This window comes from Tribolium madens, unplaced genomic scaffold (assembly GCF_015345945.1).
Source record: "Tribolium madens isolate multiple individuals breed KSU strain unplaced genomic scaffold, Tmad_KSU_1.1 Scaffold_91;HRSCAF=231;Tcas5.2_LG7, whole genome shotgun sequence".
Classification (NCBI taxonomy): domain Eukaryota; kingdom Metazoa; phylum Arthropoda; class Insecta; order Coleoptera; family Tenebrionidae; genus Tribolium; species Tribolium madens.
Genome location: NW_025401063.1, coordinates 17961646 through 17975753, shown reverse-complemented (window position 1 = coordinate 17975753; position 14108 = coordinate 17961646). Strand labels below are relative to the sequence as shown.

The window sequence follows — 14108 nt, the reverse complement described above, 5'->3', positions numbered from 1 at the left end:
TTGAAACACATTTCATTAGTATATGGTAAGTATTTATATGTGTAGAGCGTTCTCCAACTAAGCTGGTCTGCCTGAAAGGTGACTCGGGTGTAAACATTTAAACGGAGATATAAATAAAAATTGTGGATGAAAGAAAGAATCAATCTGTAAGGGGGTTAAATGGGGTGTAAATGTTTAAACAAAGATATAAACATAAAATTCTTTAGAGGTGTAAAAAGGCACTAAAATCTGATTTTTCGAAAATTAGTTTTTAAATGAATAAAACGGTTAAAGGGATATAAAAACATTAAATTTAGAAAATATGATCCTTAGAGAGTGTAGAAGTGCACTTTTCAAATTTTAATGAAATAAAATAGAGTTTAAACGCTTAAAAACAAAATTAGAAACATGAAATTTCGAATTTTGAGAGTGCAGATGTACACTGAGACGACACTTTATGAAAATCAACATTTAATATTTATCCATAAACATAGCCCATGTGAAGAAGGAGACTATTATAACTGAATCCTATACATAACATAGGTAATTATCTTGCTTTATACTATTATCTTTCTACTATTATCCCTACTTTTTGGTTTCAGCGTTGTGCAGTCCTCAGTTTAAATTAAAATATCTTTGAAACGGTCCATTTTAGGGGTATGAAAGGTTATGCGTTTTTTATTCGAAATTGACTACTCTATCGATTTGGGCAATAAAAAATTGGTGTTAAGAGAGCAAAAAAATGGAAAAACACAGAAAATGTGAGCTGCAACTGCTGGAACCGGAAATTGAGTGTATGTATCCGGTTTTCGTGATTACCAGTTTAAAGGGTATGTTGTCACAGGGAAATGTTCTAAATTTTATAATATTTGGTCAACTAGTTCCAAAGTTATTCCAAAAAAATCAAATTTCCATACCCACATTCCGAGGGCTGTAAAATTCTTATCAGTAGAGATAGGACACGAGTTATTATTTAAATTAACATCATTTTATAGGTCATTTTTGAGGTTCAAATATTGCTTCATATTTACGAATAACCCTGTAGAGTACCTAAGCCTATGGAATGGCTTTGTGAACGGGCTTTTTCCCATTTTATATCAGAAATACACGCGGACAAAGTCGCAGGCAAATGCTAGTTCAGCATATAAGGATGACCCGGAAGACTTTATAGACTCTCTAATAAAGTGTTGCACCCAATAAATTCAATTTGCTTTCAGTTTTTTCAAATCACAAGATTAATTCTGATGATGTTTTTTGTCAGCCCTATAACTCGCTTACAGTTAGTCCTACAACAAAAATGCAAAGGACCATTTTTGTAGTCTTTAAATTTGATAAGCAGGCAAAAACCGTTAGGAGTAATAGTTTCCGAGATATAAGCAAAAAACCAAAAAAATACACCTTTAGCCCCCTCCCCCTCCTCGAGCTCGCCCCCCACCTTCGGGGACTTTTGATTTATGTCTATCCAAGAATAAAGAAAGCGTTTAAAAAAAAAATCCAACTCTCTAGGATTTTTTCCACCGATCGCCCTATTTTTGTCTAATTTGACTGGGCTATTCAAATCAACTCACTTCTGATTTTATAAATGGCTTTTTCATGAACCTACCCTTCACATTGTTTCATCTTTGACCATCTCGCTTCCTAATTTGCCTGTGGTGCGTTTAGAATTTTTCGACGTCTTCTTACTCTTTGCAGGCAAAGTGGACGAGAAAGCGACCCAACTACACGCCATCGCCTCTCTGAAAGTCCTTTTGGACGCGACGAAACCTCAAAACGGCGCCGCCACCAGTTCGGCCGCCAACCACGTAACCACCGCCGCCAAACAAGAAACAATGCTGGCACCCTCCAGCATCGCAGACATGCCCAACGGCGTCGCCAACGCACTCACTGACGTCAATTTGGAAGCGGTAAGTTATCGCAAAATCTAAATGTGCGGAAATTCGCACAGGTGTTTTGTTCGCTACATGGGGGTTGTTGCAAATATAGATCACAATAGAGGATGAGGAAGATGACGTGATTATTAATTGAGAATTAGGTGGAGTCACTACGATAGGGGCAACGTGGATTTTTTGGTGATTTTCAACAAAGGATGCGAAAAAGACCTGTTTGAGGGTTATGTTGTCATAAAGCGTTAAGTCGGAATGGCCGCATTTGCGACATTTGTTTCAGAGGGATTTGGACAGATTTAGAAGGGAAAGTGGGATAAGTATGCAATTTAGGATTACGCAACGTGTACTAGACACAGATTAAGAAGCTTCTAATAAATTATAATGAGGTTTGGAATAACTTGTACAAATTTTTCAAATTTAATTGCAATTGACAACGAACAAACAAAGTACTCGTGTACTCGTATCTATTAATTATTAGTAATTTTAGGAATAACTGGCAAAATCTAGAATTACATGAAAATATCGAAGATTAAGCACGGAATGAATCCGCTGATTAAGAATACTAAAGTTCTAATATTTGCTCACAATAATTTCATTAGAAATATGTAGTAGAATTTTAAGTTTTATGTAGGCCAAACTTAGTGATACAATTAAATTTTTATTTCAAGATTTTATTTGTCGCCTATGACACAGAACCGCCAACAAAGTGACTTAACTTTTTGTACTAAACAGGATAACATGTATTCTAGTCTTCAAGTGCTTTACCAAATATGCAGGTATATTTTTTATTCACAATTACTATAGTAATATACCAGTTCATAACATTTTAAAAAGTAATATAAAGTCTGTTTTTTCTTTAAATGGAAATTACCAAGTCAAAATTTTGGTGAAAAAATTGGTAGCAGCTTATCTCCAGAGCCACAAATTTAATTTTTTTGTTTTTGTCCCTAGAAATTATGTTAAAAAATTACACTACCCAATTTTTTTTGTGGTTGATCTATTGACACGTGTATCACTAACATCCCTAATTATGAATTTGATAAGAAAAAATCTCCATCACGTACAGATTTTAAGTTACGGGAAAATAGTTTTCTCAAATTTTATCGTAAAAATTGTTCATTTCAAATTGAAATTAATTAAATAGACGACGAAAGAAATGAATTTATTCACTAAACAAGAACAATGTTGAAAGATGTATAAGTTTCTAACATAAATCTGTTGTAGATGAGTTTTTTGCAAAAGCTGACTTTCTTTTGTAGGGTGTTTTAACTTCCCTTATCAGAAATCAGCAGTAATCCCCTATCATAGCTGGATCTCATCTCCCTTGGTACCTCTTTTCCATCGTCAATATATCCTGGTGGAACCTTTCCCCTTGCTCGTCACTAACGGCACTCAAATTTCGGGGGAAAAATTTTAATGAGAATGGAGAAAATGAATTTTAAGTATTTCGTTTTTCGGCGATTTTGTCGATCATACTTACATATGATATCTTAAAATGCGTATCTTACGAGCTATGGAATTTTCTTTATCATTTTTGAGTTTAGCACATAGAATTGAACAAAAAATAACAGTTTTCCTCTCAGTCAAAATACTTCTTGGCTAGTGTTGTGGTTATGTTTTTATGTTGTGATGTTAAAATTTAACTTTTATGAATCTTGTAAGCCTTTATAATCGAATACCTGAAGACAGACATCACTACCTAATGTCCAAAGACAGAAATCAGTGCTAAGTAAGTACAATATCGTGGACAAAAATGAGCTTCTTACTACAAAAACTTTAATAAAAAAGGGTGTCTATATAGAAAAAAAGTTATTTTGCAAAAGATTCAAGCAAGGTTTATGAAGATCGGCAATTAATTTTGTGTAATTTATTGAAATGAGCTCAAAGTTGATGCATTTTCTAAATTCTCCTTCGGCTTTAGTTTCAAATTTGTTACTTGTTCAACTCGTTCTTCAAAAACATTGCAACCAGACCTACTAATTTAATTGCGTTCTTTCTTTTTGACGTTTATGTTGTATTCTCATCAATTTCTTACTAAAAATTAGAGCAAACCTGCATTACAAATTGCGCCTAAATTTTAGCGGTGGTCTTTTTCTGACTTCTGCTTGCACACTTTTCGTCTTCAAGTTTCCAAAAACTGTTCGCGGTACCCAATTGTCCCCGTTTTTGTGTTTTCGTTTTTAAATTTTCGTAGACGACTTTTTTGCTGACGTTTAATGACATCTTTTTAATTGAATCAAAACCCGGAACTGCCAACTTCCTTTATAAAAATTACCATGTATGAATTTGTTAGGGGTGCCAACGTTAAGACTGTTTGACATTTCCATTTAATAAAAAAAACAGACTTTACTATTTTTTAATATTATTATCGTATCAACAAGAAATTACTCCCTGGGATTTAGGGATATTCGTGAATAGGTTGCTATAAATTTGATTAGGTTGGTTTTTGGTAACAAACAAAAGATATCGTAACCAGTGTCAAAATTTAGGTTAAGTCACCTGTCAGCTTGTATGGATAATTCAATTGATAGTTGACAGCAGGTTGACAGAAAACGTCAACCGTCAACAACAAGGGGTAACCAACCCCTTCATTCAAAATTACTTCTGAAAATTCTAGTTACAAACAACATGAAAAACGCAATTTTCCTAAAAGTTTAAATCCTAGGTGGTAATTTCTTGTTGACAAATCTGTATTGCATTTGAAAATTAGGACGGGTACAAATTAATGTTTGTAGTTTAGAATTACGTAAAATTAACGGAATTAATTTAAAATAATAGTAAATAATTTGAAAACACTGAAATTACCTACATTGGATAACTCAAATATAGGAAATACTCGTAGTTGTTCAAATATTTTTTAAGCTGTCATCGGCCCCTCGGTTTAGATATAAATATGCTCACTTCTGGTTTTTAATAAGTACTAGGTATGTTTATTGATATTTATTAAGTAGTAAAAAGGTCCCTATACACACTGCCCACTTCTAAGGAAAACACCCCCGATTTTAAGGTATATTTTAAAATTAACATTTTTCGAAGATTTTACTCTGTTATAGTAACAATAGAGGATTAGGATAATTATAGAACTATTTATGTCAAAAATAGATAAAATTTATTTAAAAGAATCATATGAGTTTGAAAATTCGGTGTATACCCAAACAGTATACGCTTCAGAAAATGACCAAGTTTTAAAAATTCTACAAATCATTCCATACTTATTGATTTCAGAACCAAGAGAGGAAACAAATGTTGAGAAGGACATTGAAATTTATAATACTATTAATTCTCATACTAATTTCCCACAGCAAATGATTTGTAGAATTTTTAAAACTTGGTCATTTTTTGAAGCTTATACCGTTTGGGTATACACCGAATTTTCAAACTCATGATTCTTTTAAATAAATTTTATCTATTTTTGACATAAGTAGTTCTATAATTATCCTAATCCTCTATTATTACTATAACTGAGTAAAATCTTTGAAAAATGTTAATTTTAAAATATACCTTAAAAACGACGGTGTTTTCACGATTTTTTCTGCTTTTCTGTTCACCCTTGAAAATCGGGGGTGTTTTCACAATTTTTTCTGCTTTTCTGTTTACCATTGAAAATCGGGGTGTTTTCCTTAAAAATGTTAATTTTAAAATATACCTTAAAATCGGGGGTGTTTTCCTTAGAAGTGGAGAGTGTGCAAAGGGGTCCTTATACTACTTTGTTACTAAATATTACATTACATTTTTTAAACATTATTAGAAAATAATAATTCTTATCATTTTTGAAACCATTTTTGCAAGTCAAATAAAGTTTTATCGTTATTTTGTTAAAAAAAAACTTTAATGATGCATCCACTATTTTTGTAAAGTGTTTCTCCAATTTTTGACAATGTTTTGGATATTTATAAAATCTGTCCGTTTTTAATATTGCGTTTTTATATTAAATTTTGGATATTTTATGTGTAAATTTAGTTCCCCAACCAGCTTGAGTGAAGACGTCCATCAGTGTGATTATTAATGACATATCAACAATCCGTCCATTTCTAAAGCTCCCAATTTCAACATTCAATTTTGTTTCTAAAATTATTAATTGCTATTGCCGGTTTATACAGTTTAATCAGTTGTTTTTCCGATGTGTTCAAAAGTTAGGACGCTGTTTTCAAAACAAAGTCCATTTGGTTGGTAACTTGACATTTTCAGTCGCCAAAGGAAAGGACGCTATCATCAAAAGAAAGTCCGGTTTTAACGTTTTTAAATTTCTAAAAGCATACAACAGATCGGACTTTCTTTTGATGATAGCATCCTTTTTTTTGAAAAGTCGACCTTACTTTTTGACTGCAAATGTCAAATTGATAATCAGACATTGTTGAAAACAATTGTTGAATAAATAACAGATTAGACTGTAATTTTCCGTAATTCGTATTAATGCTATACATATAACAAATTTTCATCGTAATTAATTCGCGTAAAAACCAGAAAACCGTGTTTACCAAGAAAATATACATTTGAAAGGGCTGAACCATTAATCATCCTGGACTTTATCATGGCATAAATTTAAGACAAAAGTTGAGATAAACAATGATTTAGGAAAAAATACATTTTGTGGATGATCTGCATAATAAAAATTTATAAAAGTGTATCTCGTATGTCAACCAAATCTACCTAATTAAGCTAGCAATCGCTGCTAGTTTATTGTTGGATTCCTCATCCTCTACAATTTCACATCTAGAAAATAACTTAAAGCGAAGTTACTGCCTGTTGTTTTATTTTAAAAACTAGCAATTTCCATGGAAATCCGATCCAATTGTGAGTTGTTTGTCTTTGGTGTTACACCTGTTTGTTGATTTCTGTTGTTTGCCTTTTAACCGTATTTCTTGCACGAGAGATGTTTTAAAATCAGTTATATTTTCTTAACGTTGCAATCGTTTGAGAAAATTCCCAATTCAATTCTATAATGGCCTTTTCACAGCCATTGAGTAGCTCATATTTCAACTGCTGTTTATGGCAGCTGAATCGATCGAATTAACGAAAATAAAATAATGGCTGAAAGGTCACTCTTAACACCAAGGAAGATCACCTCTTCGAATCCCCCCCGTCTTGTAGGTAGTTTTTTGAAACAAAACTTTTACACCTTTGTTGATTTTGTATCTAATATGTTTTTATTGTACCGAGTCCACAATTTACGGGCTTAATCCTGTCTAATCTTCAAAATTTAAGGTAATATTATCGATGTAGTTGTCCTAGACAAACATGCAAATGTGCTTAAAGTGCTTAACGCTTAGACCATTTTCAACATTATTTATAGTATCCACATCCCCCATTTTGGTATATACGACGTTATATACCCAGTAGATAGAAGTTGTTGCTTTTTGTCGTGTTAATTGCCAAGAAATAGCCCAACATAACAATCATGAACCATTTTTTTAAATCATTCATCATCATACAGCCAAAGCCAATCAAAACGACCACCGCACGCAAAAAATCTATTGCACAAGTTTTACACAATAATAGACATTTTTTATAAAAAAAACAGGTTTATAAAAATATAGCAATCAGGACTTGCGTGAAGTATGAATCTTAAACTCGTTTAGCCTTTCTATTGTTTTTTTATATTTTTATATTTAGTTGTATTATCCTTATTAGGCATCATAGTGTTCCGTTTTTATTGTTACAAATTTAAACAGGTGATAGGATATCCAATTCTAAGCCAAAAGTTTCCTATAATCATGTATCGAAAAATGCTTGGTAAGGGAGCTATACTCCTTAAAAGGGGGTAATAGGTTTTTGCTAATATTTCAGAAACCATTTAAGATAAAATTGCAAAATTTTATACACCTAAACGAATTCAAACATCAAATGTCGAAATTTTTAATCAGGGGCGTCCGAAACTGGTGGGGTTTAAATAAAAAATAAAAATACCCTATCTATTTTAGCTTTAGTTTCTTTAGTTATGCATTGACCAAAATGGTGATCACTTTGAACAACTCCTTTAGATTTAGGCAAATTCATTTAATTAATGTTATTATTGTTACTGTAATGTAATGTTAATTAGTTGATGATGATTAAAAAATATGAATTTTTTGCTTTTATTATTCTGTAAATTCTGATTTATTTGAATGTTATATTGGTGTGTAACATAAGTTTTAAATTAATTTTATTCAATAACAATAAGTCGTATCGACACAAGAGAGACTTTTCTGGAACTGAAGATTTTGTTGCTACCAAAAAACTAAAGCCAAAATAAATAGGGTATTTTTTTACCTTAAACTCCCTCAGTTTCGTTCGCCCCTGATTAAAAATTTCGACATTTGATGTTTGAATTCGTTTAGGTGTATAAAGATTATCATCTGTACCAAATTTTGTAATTTTACCTAAAATAGTTTCTGAAATATTAGCGAAAACATATTAGCCCCCTTCCAGGGGGTGTAGCTCCCTTACCAAATATTTTTTGATACATGTTTATAGAAAACTTTTGTCTTAGAATTGAATATCCTATCACCTGTTTAAATTTGTAACAATAAAAACGGAACAACCCTGTATATTCTATACATACAGATTGTCCGGAAAGTCGCGCACCTCCGTAACACTGTATCATCGGGCGGTGCCCTAGACAACAAGAACAATGTTTAAAAAAATCTATCCATAAAAATTTTAAAGTTTAAATTTTGCACTTTGACTCTATTTATTTCTGTTGGAAAAATAATTTTCCAAGTTTTTTTCTACAGGGTATTAGAAGAGGAAACAAAGAAGCTATATCATAAGTTAACTCTGTTTATTAGTGTTATTTGTGGCTTTTATAGGCAAGATTTTTGTATCTCTACTAAATAATTATAAGAAAATATATACAAGATCATCAGTATCATTAAATGGATATCATTAATGGATGTCAAAAAACAAATGTCAAAATTTTTTGACAGATAGAATTTTTTAAACATTTTTTCAGTACTCTGTAGGACTACCCAATTACCCCCTTTCAAGGAGATACGCGACTTTCCGGACACCTGTATATTAAATATAGAATGTAATTGTTGTAAAACCTGACGTGAAAACTAAACCAAAAATTAATACAAATCTAATAGAGATACACAAAAAAGCCATCTTGTTTAAAAAACTAAGAAATACTGTTTTGCCTTTGGATGTATAAAAAAAGCTAAAATACCTCTTTTTGTCAACTTCAATTCACATTGTTGTGAAATTAAAAATCCAACATCCTTCAGAATAACCAAATTTTGTGAAATAAATCAAATAAAGAAATAAATTTGTGTCAAAGTCCTAACACTCTTAATTACACAGGTTCGGTAACATTGATGAAAATTTGATCAATTGCAGTTTTTTACATCCTAAATAACAAAATGCGTTTTGTTTTTTGATAACACGTACTGTTTATTTGTTGCATTTTTTACAAATAATTTATGTAATACATTTTCTGCACTCCCACGTGGAAGGTAGTTTACTTTAATCAACGTTACCGAAAGTTTGTTCATATTTGTTGACCTGTGTTATTAGGAAAATCAGTTTTTTTTAATAAAACAATGGTGTTATTTAGTGAAAATAGCAAATTTTGGTAAATTTAAAAAGATGAGGGCGTTTTGCGTTATAAATTGTTATAGAAAAAATCCAAGGGCCTATAAAAGCCAAATTATGTCCGCTTTTGGGTGTTTAGAAACAAGTTTATACAGGGTTATTCATAAATATGAAGCAATATTTGAACCTCATAAATGATCTATAAAATGATGTTAATTTAAATAATAACTCGTGTCCGACCTCTACTGATAAGAATTTTACAGCCTTCGGAATGTGGGTATAGATTTTTTTTGTAATACTAATAACTTCGGAACCATTAGACTAAATATTATAAAATTTGGAATGGTTTCTTGCGAGAACATACCTTTTGAACTAGTAATTACGAAAACCGGATACATCTACTCAATTTCCGGTTCCAGCAATTGCAGGTCATATTTTATGTGTTTTTTTTTTTTGTTTTTTAGCTTCTTAACATGTATTTTGTGTGGTTAACACAACCACAGTTAACACAACAGAGTAATCAATTTTGAATAAAAAACGCATAACCTTTAATACCTCTAAAATGGACCGTTTTAAAGATATCTTAATTTAAAGTGAGAACTATACTATTATTTATATTAATGTGCATCAAGTAGGTTGTAGAATTCTAAATGCATCTTTAATTTAAAGGCCGATTCACACAAATAGTGTCATTAATGTCATTCAGAACAAATTTAATCACATCAATAATGACAAAAATCTTTATGTTTGTCACCCTACGCTAATTACGTTGTTAGCTTCGATTATTTTTTGCTTTCTCAAAAACTGGGGTACACATTTTTAAGGGGGATTGAGGTTAAGGTTGTTTGAATTTTCGCATGGTCGCCAACTTAAAATGATCCTTTTCAACGACTACTTTAATATGAAAACGACTATACACAACACTGAAAGCAAAAAGTATGAATTTTGAATGAGTGATATCCACGGTAACAAATGACCATATTTTACTATCAGGCATCTGTCAACTTGAGATTGGACGATTATTAGACGATCGAAAATATTTAATAAAAGAGTTTAGCTCAGACTCCAAACATAACTTAGAATAAATCCAAATGGATCTCGTAGCATTTAATTCATAAAAAATTCACAAAAATGTATCGTCAAAGTTAACAGATGCCTGGCAGGGATTTATGTGTCATTGTCATTGGTTGCCGTGGATACCACTTATTCCAAATCCATATTTTTCATTTTCAGCCTTGTGCAGTCCTCACTTTAAATTAAAATATCTTTAAAATGGCCCATTTTAGTGGTATAAAAGGTTATGCGTTTTTTAATCGAAATTGATTACTCTTTAGATCTAAGCAATAAAAAATTAGTGTTGAGAGGCCAAAAAAACGGAAAAACGCAGAAAATGTGACCTGCAACTGCTGGAACCGGAAATTGAGTGGATGTATCCGGTTTTCGTAATTACTAGTTCAAAAGGTATGTTCTCGCAAGTAACTATTGTAAATTTTATAATATTTGGTCAAATGGTTCCAAAGTTATTAGAAAAAAAATAAATTTCCATACCCACATTCCCGAGGGCTGTGAAATTCTTATCACACCACACGAGTTATTATTTAATAAGTTATTATTTAAATTAACATCCATTTTTAAGGTTCGAATATTGCTTCATATTTATGAATACCCCTATACATAGTTCCAAAATACAATGAAATTATTGTTGAAATCTTATTATTATTTGTAATTGGTTTTCACTTTTGATGTAATAAAATGAGAGATGTGCGATGTTCTGTCGATTTCATTGCCAGTGGCTGTTTCGTAGACTTTTCAATCCAAACTCCCATCATTTAGTTCAAAAAGGTAGTTGATGGGCTTAAGTAGCAGTAAATGGTTTGGCGGTCTAGCACACGAATAATTCATTGCAAGCGAGAGTTGAAGTAATTGTTACAAGCGGGATTAAGCTTTCCACACACTGACACATCATGGATATCGGTTCTGTTTCTTTTTATCAATGTGAAGCCGATGTCCATCTTTTCTTCTCCGTAGTTTATCAAAATTTTTACCCATAAAATGACTAAGTTTTCTGATTCTAGCGACGCATGTCGTCTGTACGTGCACGTAAGTCACTGACCTCACAAGCAGTGGTGTGTCTGCAGGTTGGAGAGACTGAGGAGGAGCCCCCAGAAGCCATGGACATGGGCTGGCCTTCGACTACCCGCAAGAGAATCACGTACATTCTCTTAGCACCCATTGTCTTCCCTCTGTGGCTGACTTTGCCCGACACGCGCTCACCTAGAGGTTTGTTTGACCAAAAATTTTTTCTCACACAATTGCTCTAAATCGGATAGATACTTTACAACTTCAAAATTGTGCACTTAAGGCTGTCCGGGAGTGAACGGCGACTTGCCCGTTTTCAGCACTTATAGAAAAATCATTTTCGTAAGACCTACTAAAAATTTTATGACACATTATAAGAGATTAACCAAACAATGGCTTGAATTTGTAACCCTCCATAAATGGCACGTTCCTTTGCAAGTTGTTGTATTTCAAGTATTTTAGACAAAAAGAAAGTAAATAATCCGGCCCTGTTAAAAACTGACCTGTTTCAGGGTCCGGGTGGGTTCCACTAATTTATGATTTATGGTTTACTCTTAACAATACTGCATTTAACTTAAAAGTAATAAAATTTTTAGTAGGTCTTAGCAAAATGATATTAGTATATTATTCTTTTTCAAAAGCAACCAGCAATACACCCTAGGCAGGGTCCAAACTCAGTCTTTACCTGCGTTCAGGGGTTGGGTTAGTAAGGGTAATAAATTGTAATAAAAGTAAAAGATCAGTTCGCTAATATTTGTATGCCTTGAATTTGTGGAAGTTGCTCCAGAAATTTCTTAGAAAGCTAAATATTGTTCTGACTTTTGGATCTTAAAAAAAATCTATCATAATTATTCTATCTACCTGATAGGTTGCACATATTTACTAATTAGAAAGCTTAGAGGTTCCAATTTCAATGGAAATTAAATTTTTGTATGGGGTAACAAGACATATAATTCCATAAATTAAGATTTTTACAATCGGAAAAATTACAAATTTATGCAATTGTGGACTCAAAATTTTAGACATCAAGTTATGTCAGTTCAAAAAATATTAACGTAAGCCACGCTTTAGTGTCATTATGATTGACGCTTGGATCTAAAACTTGAAAGTTTTAGTTGAAATTTATTTTAGGCGTCGATTTCCTAATACATACAATAATGCCAGCAGTTGCAGTACGTTTTTTATATAGTTATTATTTTTTTAATATTATTTTGAATTATTGTCATTTTTATTTAGCTGTCAGCATAAAAACTACAACAATAAAAAAAATTGCACTTAAAGTCAGTTTTACATTTTATGTCAACCGAATAACAAATAGTTCAAAATTTTGTGTCGGTACATGGATCTAAAAATCTAATTTACAATGCGCGCAATAAAATTCATATTCTTTGGAGGGGCATTTATGATTTTTCTAACTAGGTTTTTTTAGTTTAAAAGTGTAGGTCCTTGTTTTCCATTGCAATTTTTTGTCATTGACCACATGTATGGGTACCACTAATCGTAAAAAAATGCGAAGTTTTCATTTATAGTTTATGTCTCATAAAAAAAAAGATTGTGATAGGCCGAATTATTTTTTATGAAGAACAACGATAAATTAAAAAACAAAAAGGATCTCTTCAATGATTTTTTTTCATAGTTGCCCCGCTAAAAAACTATTTGTTTTAGACTTCTGGCGAGCATTTGTTAAAAAGTAATAATTTTTTTGTATACGCTCTCGAAACAACCTGAGTCTTTGCTGGACCCAGTAAAATAGTATGAAAAATGGTTATATTATGTATGTACTCAATATCCAAAATACAGTTTTTCATAACGGATAAGTCAATTTAGTTGCTATGGTGGCGAAATTTGTTTAATTAATAATAGGTGTAAATTTGTTGTATAATAAATTATTTTGTCTGATTTTTGTTGCTATTTATTAATTAGATAATAAATAATCTTTTTTCGAAAAAAAAAATGATCAGGTCTACTAAACACGGGTGATTCGATAGAAGTACAATTCCATCAAAATTAGCTTGTTTTTTTCATTTCACGTCAAATGTTTCTGCTTCTAGTTTTCTAATAATAATAACTGAAAATTATTATGCTAATGACCATAATCCGTCCTTTGCTTGGGTTGGTACAAGGGCAGGTAAAGACCCTGAATCCTCCAGAGAAGCGGCGCTGGCAACGCCTCTAGTGGTAAAAGCAATGAACTAGGAGGCATTTTTGGGCAAAATATATTTATTAAAAATTTGAAAACAACAGTGTTTTATTACATTTGTTGAATTTGTTAAGATTTAATATTTTATAATAAATACCAAAACCTTAAAACGAATCTTTAGGTCTACCGTTAAATATCGTGACTTTTACATCAATCACAATATCTCAAAAACTAAACGCTTTTTTAAAAGTCCAACGTATCGGCCTATAGAATATTCTTTTAAATTATCTCACAAAAACCAAAATTGATTACTTGAAAAATGACTGAGTAAAGTTGTTTTCAAGTTCACCATTTATGCATTTTTGTTCTTTTTTTAAAAGAATTGATTTATTTTAAATCTCAACGTATCGGCCTGTACATTTACAAAACCTTTATTTTGATGTATAATACATGAAATTCTGTTGCATATTAAGAGAGTAATCTTGTTTTCAATATACTAACGTCTCGAATGG

General features: G+C 31.6%; 1 protein-coding gene across 6 annotated transcripts in view; it reads left to right on the top strand.

Moving 5' to 3' along the window:
• The window catches only part of LOC123012174 (sodium/potassium/calcium exchanger Nckx30C), an 80103-nt gene that overhangs the window by 46451 nt on the left and 19544 nt on the right, over positions 1–14108 (top strand). For 5 of the 6 annotated variants that reach the window (XM_044410018.1, XM_044410017.1, XM_044410016.1 and 2 more), the window contains 2 exons: positions 1672–1883; positions 11453–11657. In XM_044410018.1, the coding sequence (XP_044265953.1) occupies positions 1672–1883; positions 11453–11657 (417 nt within the window). The remainder of the gene's footprint in view (positions 1–1671; positions 1884–11452; positions 11658–14108) is intronic. The other variant, XM_044410019.1, reaches the window with a different exon arrangement.